A 13,662-nucleotide genomic window follows, 5' to 3' on the forward strand; every position below is an offset into this window, starting at 1 on the left:
TACAAGAACACAATAAAATATAGATATAAATATAAACACTAAGATGAAGCAGAAATAAATTGTCATTTCATTAATATCAAAGAATTGAAATTTTCTTACGTACAAATGGAAATAAACTAGCTTGGGCAATGGTAGCTTATCTTTTATAAGAGATGTTGTGGCTACATGCCTCTGAACTGTGTTACAATGAGGCTCAGTGGCCTTTTTATCATTGAGAAACAATGAGAAACCCTAAACATAAAAAAAAAAGACTAACCCTAGGAAATGAAGCGCCAAACGCTTGTGGGCCTCATTGGGGTAAGTTGGAACGTCAACTTCCTGGGGTCATAACTTTTGTATACGATCTCTGTTTGGCTATCATAATACCTCATTTCAAAGATATCAAAGAGGAGGCCAAAAGGAATTAGTAAACCTATTTGGCACTTTTCTACTCTCCCTGTTTTCCTTAGAAAAAGTCTTTTAGTCCCACAAAATGGCTCCAGAAGTTAAAGACCTGAAAAATTGCCAAAAATATTAAGTTGTAATACAATTTCAGTATAAGTTCCTTGATGTTTTCTATTTTATTAAGTGAAGACCTTCTTGTGCTATAACACTAGCATCATGGATTTGTTTATCCTTAAGAAATCCAAATTGCTTCGTAGAGAGATGCTTGGATAAATTATCTCCTAGTCAATTTGCTATAATCTTAGAAATTAGTTTGTATAAAAGATTGTATAAAGAAATTTGGCGAAATTCATTAAAAGTCTCATGCTTGGATGTCTTAGGAATGAAGGCCAAAAATATAGAATCTAAGGAACCAAATATTATCATGGTTTTCCTTGGATCCTCTACCATGAGAAAAATCTCCCTCCCCATCAAATCAAAGAAGAATAGAAAAATATTGACTTTCCAGACATTTGGACTCAAACATTTCTCTTATGCAAATGACTAAGAACCCCTTCCACTTCAGCAAGTTGTGAAACATGTCTTCCAATGCATGTTATGTCTTCATTAATGAAAATATTTGGTAGCAATTGATATACATTTACCTGTTATTCAACTTCGAACCCTTCCCTTGTAGTGTATCGTGGCCTAAAACATCTCACTGCCTCCTGATCGAAATATTCCAAGGAGTGAATCGTCTCCCCTCATTCCCTACGAATCTCCAATACTAAGTTATATGTCACTATTCGTGATGCAAATCTATGAATTTTTTTTTTTTTTTCATCAGTGGTGATCTAAATGGTGAATCTTTTAAGCCTCCACTGCTCTTCTTGAATTATAAGTATATACCTCTTTCTCTATTACAAAGACACTTATTTCTTGGTGGACTTAACAAAAATATGCACTTTATTTGGGTCTTATAATTGCTCTAGTCTCTCATCAATGACCTCTAGCTCTGCAATTAATTTTTTCTTTTTCCTCCTTTCCCAGTTCCTAACTTTTTTAGACTCTAAGCTTATTTTATACTCTATCCATGTTATCTTCATATTCACCATCAATATGTCTATACCAATAGTTGTAAACTAATCCATGAAATTTGTTTCTTGCAGCCACACATGATTACATTTGGACAAATACTTATTATATATATTCTCATCCCTCCATTGTATGAACACCAGTGAATGATCTGAAATTCCTTCAAGGGTAACCCAAGATCTACAAAATACCAAAAATTGGAAAAAAAACCTCCTTAATCAAGAAACAATCAAGTTGCTTCACTATCCTTTCCTTGATCGATATTCCATTGCACCAGGTAGGTTAGATGGGCTAAGGATCCACATCCACTAAATTATGTTGTGCAAAAGGTAGACAAAATAGATCCTCATCAGAGTCCATTTTACAATGATCTCCCCATATTTGTTGCACAGAGAGGGTCAAGTTTAGATCCCTTGCAATTATAAAGGAATCAATACTGAGAAAATTATCCATGTCCATATAACTCAAAAATTCCTATCTCAATGCATACAACCCATAACAATTAACAATGTGAAACCTTTGTATAGAAGCCTTAAACATTCAAGACATAAGAATCCCCACATATGAATAAAATGGGGGAAAACAAGCCATCAACGAGTCCCACATTGAGACCAAATCCCCTAACAAACCCCAAGATGTAGTCGCACAAAAATTCCACCCCCATAATAGAATAAGGAAATGTTGATAAGCCTTCTCCACATTGGACATAGTCTCTTGGATAAGGATGACACATGGCTTATGTGTATGAATCAAATATCTTAGGGAAAAAAATATGCATCCCCCAAGCTTCTAATGTTCATATTCATAATAATTATTTTGTAAGAGTGCTAGAGGGAAAACCTTTAAGAGCCTTATTAGAAGGAGAATCAATAAAAATAGGAGACTCTTGTATAAGTGTGATTGAAACTAACACAAGAGATGACTCCTCTAAAACCTTACCACCCTTATGTCCTAGTCTACCTTTCTAATGAATAGTAACATTCATTGTGGTTGTTGAGGATGGTGTAACAAAAGGAGAGAAAGAGGTAGAAAATACCAACAAGGGGTCTAATGGTAACAACGGGGTAAAATGACCAAGGGGAGATGAATCCTTGGCACATGATGTTGGAGTCTTTTATGTTGACTAAGAAACACCCAGATTAACAATAAAGGATTCCCACAACTTTGTCCATCTCTCCAACCCTCCACCAACCTACCCAAAATTAAGCATGTAGTGGCAGGATTGTTATAGAATGGTAAATCTACATCCACACTCAATAAATTTTGACTATCACCCAATAAGGTGGGTGGGTAAGAGCATGGATGAGTAAGTTGCATAAAATGACTTCCAACCCATAGATCCTCAAAAACATCATAAGGCGAATGGGACGTATTTCCATGTTCCACCATCCGACGTGGCATTGTAACCATCTCCCCTAAGACAAAATCCCTATACCCATCAATACAAATGCGAGAAAAGGAAAAAAGTGTTGGATTAGTACCTAAGGAATGTTAATTCGATGATGTGGGGGAGCCCATCATAAAAATTGGACCATCAGCTTCAGTTGATGCAAACAACTGACGACCACCCTTTTTTTGACTTTCCCACTTATTATGGGCATGACAAATTCTAATGAGATGTCTCGTCTCATGACATGGAAAATAGTGGAAGGGTAGTCAAGTTTCTTCAGGTGATGCTTCCCTTCCCATCTTAAATATAATTCTGCCATGAGCCCACTCGAGAAAATGGCTTTTGTCATCAACCACGTGAGTCTTTTATCCTTGACCACTAACATGTTGTTGTCTAGAAAGATGAATTTTCCAATTTCACTGCCAATCATTATCATAATTCACTGAGTCCAAAGTTCAATTGGGAGTCCAAGCATCTTAACCCACACCACCTTCCCCCTTGGTTTTTGAAGAACTGGGTTGAAATGTAACAACCACCATTGGAGGTTTAAGAAGCTTCTTCCCCACACCCAAGGTTACTTAAGGATATTCTTAGCATCCTCCTTCATCATAAAATGAAAATAGAACCAATTATTTAATAAGATACTCATTTTAGGATAATATGAGAGTTCAGGGGCCCAAGTGAAATCAATCCATAGTTTCATCTGTTCCATAGTCAAGTCTCCGTACTCCCATATACCTACTAGGCACCTTTTAGAGAGACTAATAACCCTTCCCACTATGACATCCCGGTCAAATGTCAAAGCCCTAACCTCACCTACTACTTTGACAACCTTATGTTTAGCACATCTTCCCTGAGGAACATGTGCATGGTTTTGTGCCAAATACGTTTTTGCATAAAGTCCATCATGTAGAAAATGAGACAATGATCTTAATTGAGGAACGACACTTGTTGATAACAATTTTTTTCAATGTTAATTGAAATCAAATCCATGGATGCATCACCTGTAAAGCAATCTCTCTCCATTGAAATAAATGATGCATTCTCCTAGTGCCACATAATCTACATGCGTCCCATCCAATTAATCCACCACCATCCCAATCCTCTAAATGATGTACTACCGTTATTTTACCTGATGAAACCATATAGAAGTATAAGATAATAAAAACCCACTATAAATGGAAACTACTAAAAATGGATCAAACTACGACCTTTAGCTAAATACACGCAAAAGACATCAACTCTTACAACATCCACTAAAAGGCTGAATGACCAGGGATAAAAATTCAAACATCCAAATTGTGTGCAAGAATAATAGTCTCCGACTAGTACACAATCTCATAGACTGAAAACATAACTTGCTAAAAACAAATAGCCAACATCCACCCAAGCAAGAAGCTACCCACAAACATGGACTCAATTGCACAAATAGAGGAGTGATCTTAGGTATTAGGAAAAATAGTCGTTGACCACTCCACTAGAAAAAATGACATAAAGGATTAAAAAACCCCTATAATGAATGGCATAGAGACATCCAGAGTGCAGTGCCCCAAAATCTAGAGACATCGTTTATTTGATTTTCCCACTTATTATGGGCATGAGAACTTCTAATGAGACATCTCATCTCATGACATGGAAAACAATGGAAGGGAACTATCCAATAGTCAATTCGCTTCATATGATGCTTCACTTCCCATCTTAAATCTAATTCCACCATGAGCCCACTCAATAAAATCACAAGGGCTTCACTCAATGAACCTCTGTCATATCACGTGCGTTCATGGAATATTAAATAATACCCTTAATTTGACTACATATTGGAAAATACATCTAAAAATCACATTAAATAAACCAATATAAACCCAATACACCTTCCCAATTTAAAAACCCCTACTTTCACTAGATATTGTAGGTATCCATTTTTTTTGTTAACATTTTTTTATACCCCTTTATATTTTTTCATTTTCTTTGGACTCCATTTTTTATACCTACTAACATAAAAACCCTCTCCCCCCTATATATCCTCCAATATATTATGTCATTTTTTCCTCAATAAATATCCCCCAATATGAACCCACGTGGCATGGTATTGGTCCCCAAGTGAAGCCCCCATGGATAAAATGAACTGTTTCATCAACCATGTGACTCTTTTATCCTTGACTATTAACATGTTGTCGTCTAGAAAGATGAATTTTCATTTTTTATTGTAAATCATTTTCATAGTTCTCCGAGTCCAAAGTTGAATTGGGAGCCCAAGCATATTAACCCACAACACCTTCCTCCTTGGTTTTTGAAGAAGTGGGTTGAAATGTAACAACCACCACTAGAGACTTAAGAAGCTTCTTCCCCACACACAAGGTTGCTGAAGGATATTCTTAGCATCCTCCTTCATCATAAAATGAAATTACTCTGGATCAGGATGCGGGTCGTTAGTTGGGATAGCTTGAGTCTAGCCATGCTTAGTACCTGGGCACTTATAAACGTCATCCCCCACATGCTCAAGGTAGGGGGTGCAGTGTCCGTTGGTAGGAATGCATGTTGGGGAAGTGGGAAAGGTGGCGGGATAGGAGATAAGGTTGGGTGGTGGAGTAGGCGAGGTCATTCGACATGCAACACAAGAGAAAAAGACTATGGAGAAGGGTGGTGCTACAGAGCAGTCGAAGGTCAACGGAACGGGAGGAACCTTGGTCGTGGACGAATCCCTGCATAAATCGAGTATGTAATTCGACTGTGCTTCAACATTGAATCCATGTTCTGGTTGGGGTTATTCTAGGGGGAAAGGAGGGGAAAGAGTTCAAAAATATGGGGAATAGAATGCTAGTGTTGGAAATGGGGGAGGCAACTACTTTCCATGGCCTGGTTTTGTGTCTTTACTTTCTCCCAAATGGGTAAAACCCATGACTGCAAGGGGGGGTGAAAGCTTGTTGTGAGATTGTGAGGTTATGCACTCTGTAACTAAGGTAGGGGGGAAATTGTATAGCGGCACCGAAATTCAAGAGGGGTTGGTATTTGTAGAGAGTGGCAGGGGGTAGTCGATGCCAGGGGGCTGGGGTTGCAACCACATCTGTAGTTTGCAAAGAAACGGTGGGGGTAGCTAGAAACCGCACAGGATTGATGGCAAGGCTAGGAATCCTGAATGGAAAGCTAGCTGGAGGGACCTCAGAGGCAAAGCCATTTATCTTTGGGTTGAGGGAGAAAGGATCTGGAATCACTGCAGGTGTACTACTAGAATTAAGGAGGGCAGTGGGCTCGACTTGAGATGAGTTGGGATGACCTGCATACAACCCATAGTAAGGGGGAAGGGAACAATGGTGGGGCACAGGGTAAGGGCAAAATGCCTCCCCTGCGGGATCTGCGGGCTTCGGCCCACCCCTGCACATATGTGGTGAGAAATGGAGGAGAGGAAAAACATGAACAAGTAAGGTGGTGTATTACGAAAATTCTGAATTTGAATCTAACTTTTTATAGGTGTCAACAATGTTTTGGAAAATAGGTCATGGCCCGTCCTGCAAGAGGATGTGGGCCTGGCAGGAGAGGCCCAGCTCCCAAGAAAAATAAGGGGCTGAGCACGTCGGAAACTCGCAGGGGTCAGAAATCAGTAGAGAACCTCATCATTGAAGTAGCAGAGGCTTACCGTGAGGGGACAGATGCTGGCATTCGAAAATTGCTGGAATAATGGGAAGAGGAGGTAAAGAAAGGAAGTGAGACAGACAAAGATATGGATAATTGGAAGACTCTTGTTTTGGATCCAGGGAACACCCGTGGGAGAATCACACAGTTCAAGCAAACGATGTACTTGTACTAGTTAATGAAGAGTCTACTAGGCAAGGCGATGGAGCAAATATCCGTGGGTATGGCGGTGACAGTTCAGGGAATGCTGAATTATAAGAAGGACATGGAGAAAATTCTCTTCCAGGTGCACAAACAGGATATCAGGATGTACAGAATTGACTGCCCCATCCCTTGCATTCTAGAGTTGTATGGCATGCCAAGGGCATCAGCTAAGGATCCAACTTCGTTTGCATCTGCATCAGAAAAACAACAGGATTAGTCTCATCCCCATGCATAATTTTGGTCTATGCAGTTAGCTTTTAATATTTATGTTGCAAATGTCAGTTTTTAGAGTTATGTAGTGTCTGGACATGAGATAGAGATGTATCTAGCATGGTGGAAAAGATTAAAACAATATTGTTTTTGGATGACTTACAATGCTGACCGGTGGCCAACAGACTTGGTTTCCCCTTGGGGAATGTTGAGGCCAATTGGTTAATCTGTGTAGTGTAAACTTGCTTATTATATAATAGAAAATGGAATGGACCTGCCAAGCTTAAAAAAAATAAATAAAAATGAAATTAAAACCAACTATTTAATAAGAGACTCATTTTAGGAGCATATCAGAGTTCAAGCACCTAAGCGAAGTCAATCCATAGCTTCATTTGGTGCACAGTCAAGTCTCCATACTCCCATCTACCTACTAGACACCTCTTAGAGAGACCAATAACCCTTCCCACTATAACATCTCGGCCAAAGGTCAAAGCCCTATCCTCACCTACTAGTTTGACAACCTTATGTTTAGCTCATCTTCCATCTGTGTCAAAGACATTTTTGCATTAAGTCCCTCCTGTAGCAAATGAGACAACGACCTTAATTGAGGACTGACACTAGTTGATGGAAATTGTTTTTCAATATTAATTGCAACCAAATCCATGGATTCATCGTTTGGAAAACCATCTCTCTCCATTGAAATAAATGATGCATTCTCCTAGTGCCACGTAATATACATGTGTCCCATCCAATTAATGCACTACCGAACCAACTGTCTAAATGATGTACTACCTTAATTTACCTCATGCCACCATATAAAAGTATAATATAATAAAAAATCTATCTAAATGGGAACTACTAAAAATGGATGAAACTACCACCTTGAGCTAAATACACACAAAAGGAATCAACTCTCACAACATCCACTAAAAGGATGAAATGACCAGGGATCAAGATTCAAAGATCCAAATCGTGCACAAGCAGAATAGTCTTTGATCAGTACTGAATCCCATAGACTAAAAAGATAACCTACGAAAAAGAAATAGCCAACATTTGCCCAAGCAAGAAGCTACCCACAAACATGGAGTTAGTCGCACAAACAGAGGAGTGATCTTAGGTATCGGGAAAAATGTCATTGACTACTCCATTAGAAAAACGACATAAAGGATAAAAAGGTCCCTATAACGAATGACATAGAGACATCCAGACTTAGTATGCTCTAGTTCATGTTGCTGTGTACAAATTCTTTGGAGGCTTAGTTAAGTGTATGCTCTAGTTCATGTTGCTATGTGAAAATTCTTTGGAGGCTTAGCTAACAACTTCATTTTGTTAGAAAGTAATACCTCTACTACATTATTCTTGCTTTTGCTTTACAAGTTTTTGGTTTGCACTTTCTAAATTGACCCAGTCTACCATTGAAGAATCATTGAGTTTACTTGTAATTTTTTTAAGTGAGTTCAATTTGCATTGTAAATATGTGCATTTTTAGTTGAAACTAACACCTTTCATTTTCAGAGTTTGAATGGTTGAAAAATTACTTGAATTGATGAGTTATTAGAGTTATCAAACACTCAAATAGTCTCTACCACTGACATACACTCAAAATCAGCAAAGCCACTGTCTCTAACATTCTAACATGTTTACAAGATGCACAATACAAAATCGAGCTTCTCCAACTTGAATTTCAGCTTCAACAAGATGAGTTACAACAACAACAAAAAAAAATAACATTCTACGTAAGTTCTTGTTCAAAACAACTCTTTGTTTGACATTATTACCATTTTCAACTGACACAGATCAAATCAGTGATGTCATTTTAGGAGCAAAATCGCACATGTTTTTTTTTGCTTGCAATTCCCAATCCCATCATCAAATAAGTCATTAACAACCAGTGAAACTAGTCTCCAATATAAAAAAAAATTGAAAATGTCCTTCCACATTTTGGACTACTCTTAACCCACAACTCGAAAAAATTGAAAATGTCTTTCCACATTTTGGACTACTCTTAACCCACAACTCATTTTCACCAACTCCACATCGATGTCCACGTCCAGATCCAATATATTAAATTATATTAAATTCCATTTTGGACTACTCTTAACCCACAACTCATTTTCACCTACTCCACATCGACGTCCACGTCCAGATCCAATATATTAAATTATATTAAATTCCACCTTCATATGGCCCTACGGGTTAATCTAACCTTTCTCCATGTCCTAAGGTCAAAGGATTGGTTCCTGCCGATGTAGCTTCATGGCTGCTGTGGTTAGCTTGTGCGTGAAGCAACCCATTGTTCCAGTCAATACCCAAAGAGGATAGAATCAAAGTCAACAATGGACAGCCCGCTATCCGGTCTTTGACCCAAAGAGGAGTAGAATCAAAGTCAACAATGGACAGCCGGCTATCCGATCTTGGTGGCGTATGGAACAAGTTTTCTGCTACTCGATTATGGTTATATAAGTAGACATTGCAGAGGCAGATACACATATATCAGAGCAGCTTATACATTAAAAGAAAAATTACATTTCAGAACAATGGAGGGTTGTGGAGAAGAGGAGCAAGTGAAGCTATTAGGTGCTGCTAAGAGTCCTTTCACGGCGCGGGTTCGCATGGCACTTGCTCTTAAAGGGATCCATTACGAGTTCATCGAAGAGGACATCCACAACAAGAGCGAGCTGCTACTGAAGTCAAACCCTGTTCACAAGAAGATTCCAGTGCTTATCCACAGTGGAAAGTATGTTTGTGAATCCATGATTATTGTGCAATACATTGAGGAGGCATGGGGAAATAAGGCACCAAATCTTATGCCCAAAGATCCATATGACCGAGCCATCGCCCGCTTCTGGGTTGCCTTTATAGAGGATAAGGTAATTCATCCACTCGTTCGTTATCTGTCATTTGGGTTTTGAAAGTTTGAATCACTTTTGTGTAATCTGTGTGTAATTGTGAGTATTCGTGGCTGCAGTTCGCTCAATCTGTTCTAGGAGTTTTCAATGGGCAGGGAGAGCAGCAACAGAAAGCTGCGGAGGAATCGGTAGCAAACTTTCTTTTGTTGGAGGAAGCGTTGTCCGGGAAAGCGTATTTTGGAGGAGATGAGATAGGGTTAGTTGACATCTCATTGGGTGGGTTATTGGTATTCATCAAAATGCTGGAGAAGGTTACCAATCTCGTGTTAATAGATGCGGAGAGAATGCCGGTGTTAAGTGCATGGGTGGATCGATTTTCTGAAGCCGATGGAGTGAAAGATGTTTTGCCCGATCGGGCCAAGATATTTGAATTTATATCGGGCTGGAGAGCCAAATTGACATAACCACATGCGGGCAATTAGAGAGAACCAGGTTTACCAATAATAGGAGTACATTTAGAGAAATGGCTAAATGATATTTAGAAGGGTGTTATCCTTGGTCCTGTGTTTTATGAATGTTGTGGGTTTGAACGGTGTATTTATGTATCATGTGAATGTTATTTCAACGTTTTGAACGGTGTATTTATGTATCGATGTGAATTCACATTCACATGTGTATTCGTGCATGAGTTAGTGGGCAATAAAGATGATGTAACACTCAGCATTATAATATTATTTTGATATATTATATCAGCGTATTTTGGTTGAAGTACCCATAAGGTGGATATGTGTATATTATAGTTTATTATGTTTAATTAATGTTTGAGTGCAATCATTTTGCACCAATGTTGTCTTACTATTTTTAATTATTTTTAAATTAAGAGAATGTACCATTTACACTCTAACAATAAAATTATGAATTTATGTATTTTATGTATTGATTATTAGGATGTTATTGATTGTGATTTTGTTATTATATTTTTCAAAACATAAAAGAGGACATAGTGTTGAATTTATGTATTAATTTTTAGGATGTCACTGATTGTGCTTTTTATTATTGAATATCTTTCAGAACATAAAAGAAGATACTTTGTTAATATTTTCCTCTCGTAGTGAAATGCTTCATCTTGTAGTTAAATGTTTTGGACGCTGAGGTGCATACCATTGAATTAAAACTAATTTTGGATCCAATAGCAAAGTAATTATTATTCGCCAATCAAAACCCTCATAAGCCAACTAGAAGAACACAATGATTTTCCGCCTTATATTTGTCATCTAAGTTTAAATTATTTCATTAAAGGGGAAAAGTTAAAGACTAAGGTCAAGTCTTTTATATTGAAATAATATTAGATATTGAATGCCTTAGAACTTTTTTCTTAAAAGGAAACTACAACTCCAAAACTATAGTTATTCATGGTACAAATGAGACAAAAGCACCTTTTATGAATGCATAGACTTGTATCTCTCATAACACCAACTAATTTTCAAGGCCACTCTAGATATTATGTGCTCTTATAACACCCATTTTGTAATTTCTTTTATAGAATCACACACGTGAAATGGTGGAATTTAATAAGTTCAATGGTTTGGTATTCAATGGAAATGGCAAGAATTTTTCACTTGGTGGAATTGGTGGAAGAGATAATTTTTGGCTTATTATTCATATGTTCATAATGAGGGTTGCTTTCTATAATGCTAGTGCCCCATGCATGGGTTTATCTCCTCTCTAAAAACATCTAGGGGTGGGAAAGTAAAATTCTCCTATCCAATTGGTGCATCAAATCTTAGGGACCTAGTAACAAAACCATTATGTATAAAAAAGATAGTATTATCTTGGGGAATATGTATGGTTGAGAGATACAATCGATAGTTTAAATTAACACATAAAAATAAATGGAGTATCATAGTCACCAACTTAGAAAATCTTTACTGGTAATCTAAATTAATGGGTAGATTTGGATCCCTCACTGAATCCCTTTTTTCTTTTATATTTATCCCACACACTATATAGATGTTATAGAGTAGTCAAACAAACCAACTGCCAACTATAGTATCTCGAGACATAGAAACTCACATCACTTTAAATTATAAAAAAATCTCTGATATAGCTAATTCATAAAATAGGTATTGGTTGTTCACACATTTGAGCCATCATGATCAATAAAATATTCAACTATAAAAGGTTAATCATAATTTTAACTCAAAGAAATCCTCAATGCTACGAATAACCATAATTCTTACATGAGAAAATTATTTATAGTCCTTTGTGAAATGACATTTGTAGAAGCTCCACAAGTCTCCTAGCTTGACCAAGAGTATCATTGAAGGGAGTATTTACACCATGATAGACCATATGTACCATGGAATAAGCTTTATTTCATTGTATACCATTTTTTATTTCAGATTTCAAGAGGATTTTTCACATAGCTAGATATGAATTCCTTTTGTTTGGACCTACATTGTACTTATAGTTTAATAAATTCCCTAAGAGAATCATTCTTTTTTGTATTAGTTGAACACATTTGATGATTGCTCTCCAGCGAGCCATGCACTTACACTAAAAATGGGATTTTGTCATAATATAAAATAGCCACAATATTAAGGACCCCATAATATTGTGATTGAATCATTTATTTGATAAAAAATGGAAAGTCAAATTAGAAATAAATTTACAAACTTAAACTAGCAGCTCACAGGTTAGCCAAGCCACACATGGAGACTGCCCAAGTAGTACCACTCTCTTCCATCGATTATAAAATAAGAAATAAATAAGTTTACATTCAATTTAGGGAGATCAAAGCTATCTCCTAGAAAATAGGAACTAAGTCTAAACTAAGGCACACACATAACCATGAAATAAACTTTCTCCATTAATTTCAACTCTCCCCCTTAATGGAGAAAGGATTCACTTGCACACCTAACATCTCCCTAAACAATTCAAATTTGATCTTTCCAAGAGGCTTAGTGAAGATATCAATTGCATTTTCATAGGTGTTACAATATTCAAGAAAAATCTCTTTGGAGTGAACCTTTTCTCTAACAAAATGAAATTGAGTATCTATATGTTTTGTGTTTTTATGAAAAACAAGATTATTTTCGAGCTTGATTGAACTTTGGTTTTCGCATTTAATCATTGTAGCATCCTTTTGTTCTTCTCCTGCATCATGAAGAAGTATTCTCAACCAAATTGCTTCACAAGTGGCTGTAGATACAACTTGATAATCTGCTTCTGTTGATGATAAAGATACAATACTCTGTCTTTTACTGCTCCAAGAAATGACTTCGGACCCAATATTGAAATCATACTCAGTTACAAATCTTTTATCATCCAGATTTCCAACCCAATCTGAATCTTAAAATCTTGTCAGTTTAATATCAAACAAATCAGTATATTTAATGACAAAATTTATGGTTCCTTTAAGATACCTTAGGACACCTTTTTCTTCCACCCAATGGTTTTCAAGAGGTTTTGTCATAAAATGACTCAACACACTAAGTGAATATGCTAAGTCAGGTATAGTTGTAGTCAAATAAATCAAACTTCCAACCAATTGTCTTTAAAATGTAGCATCCACCTCTTTAGAACCATCATCACTTTGAAATTTAACATTCTGTTATATAGGTACTAAAAGTAGCTTTACACTGATCCATATCAAATTTCTTCAACAATCCCTTGACATAATTTCCTTGAGTAACAAAAGTGTAGCCAGAATCCCTCGAGACTTCAAGACCTAAACAATAATGCAGTTCTCCAAGGTCCTTCATTTCGAATACCTATGACATCTTCACTTTAATTTACTCAACCAATTCATCAGAATTTCCAGTAACAATTAAATCATTAACATATAAAGAAATCAACACAATCTGCCCCTTTGAATCAAATGTGGTATACAGATTTAGATAATTTTTACTTCTATTATAA

The 13,662-nt window shown here is 36.8% G+C and overlaps 1 protein-coding gene across 1 annotated transcript; it reads left to right on the plus strand.

Moving 5' to 3' along the window:
* The first annotated feature begins 9,358 nt into the window (after positions 1-9,358).
* LOC149204593 (glutathione S-transferase U18-like) lies at positions 9,359-10,513 on the plus strand. The gene is made up of 2 exons (XM_089394762.1): positions 9,359-9,762; positions 9,861-10,513. The coding sequence occupies exons 1-2, from the start codon at positions 9,430-9,432 to the stop codon at positions 10,203-10,205; spliced, it is 678 nt and encodes a 225-aa protein (XP_089250888.1). The 5' UTR covers positions 9,359-9,429; the 3' UTR covers positions 10,206-10,513.
* The last annotated feature ends 3,149 nt before the right edge of the window (positions 10,514-13,662 follow it).

Source organism: Pinus tabuliformis, chromosome 1_2 (genome assembly GCF_031772625.1).
Source record: "Pinus tabuliformis cultivar Carrire ecotype Pingquan chromosome 1_2, CPIR1, whole genome shotgun sequence".
In the NCBI taxonomy this organism is placed as follows: Eukaryota; Viridiplantae; Streptophyta; class Pinopsida; order Pinales; family Pinaceae; genus Pinus; species Pinus tabuliformis.

Excerpts from the sequence above, each read along its gene's own strand:
- LOC149204593 (XM_089394762.1), top strand. The coding sequence starts at position 9,430 with ATGGAGGGTTGTGGAGAAGAGGAGCAAGTGAAGCTATTAGGTGCTGCT. Across the intron at positions 9,763-9,860 it reads TTGCCTTTATAGAGGATAAG|TTCGCTCAATCTGTTCTAGG; the intron begins GTAATTCATCCA and ends TCGTGGCTGCAG.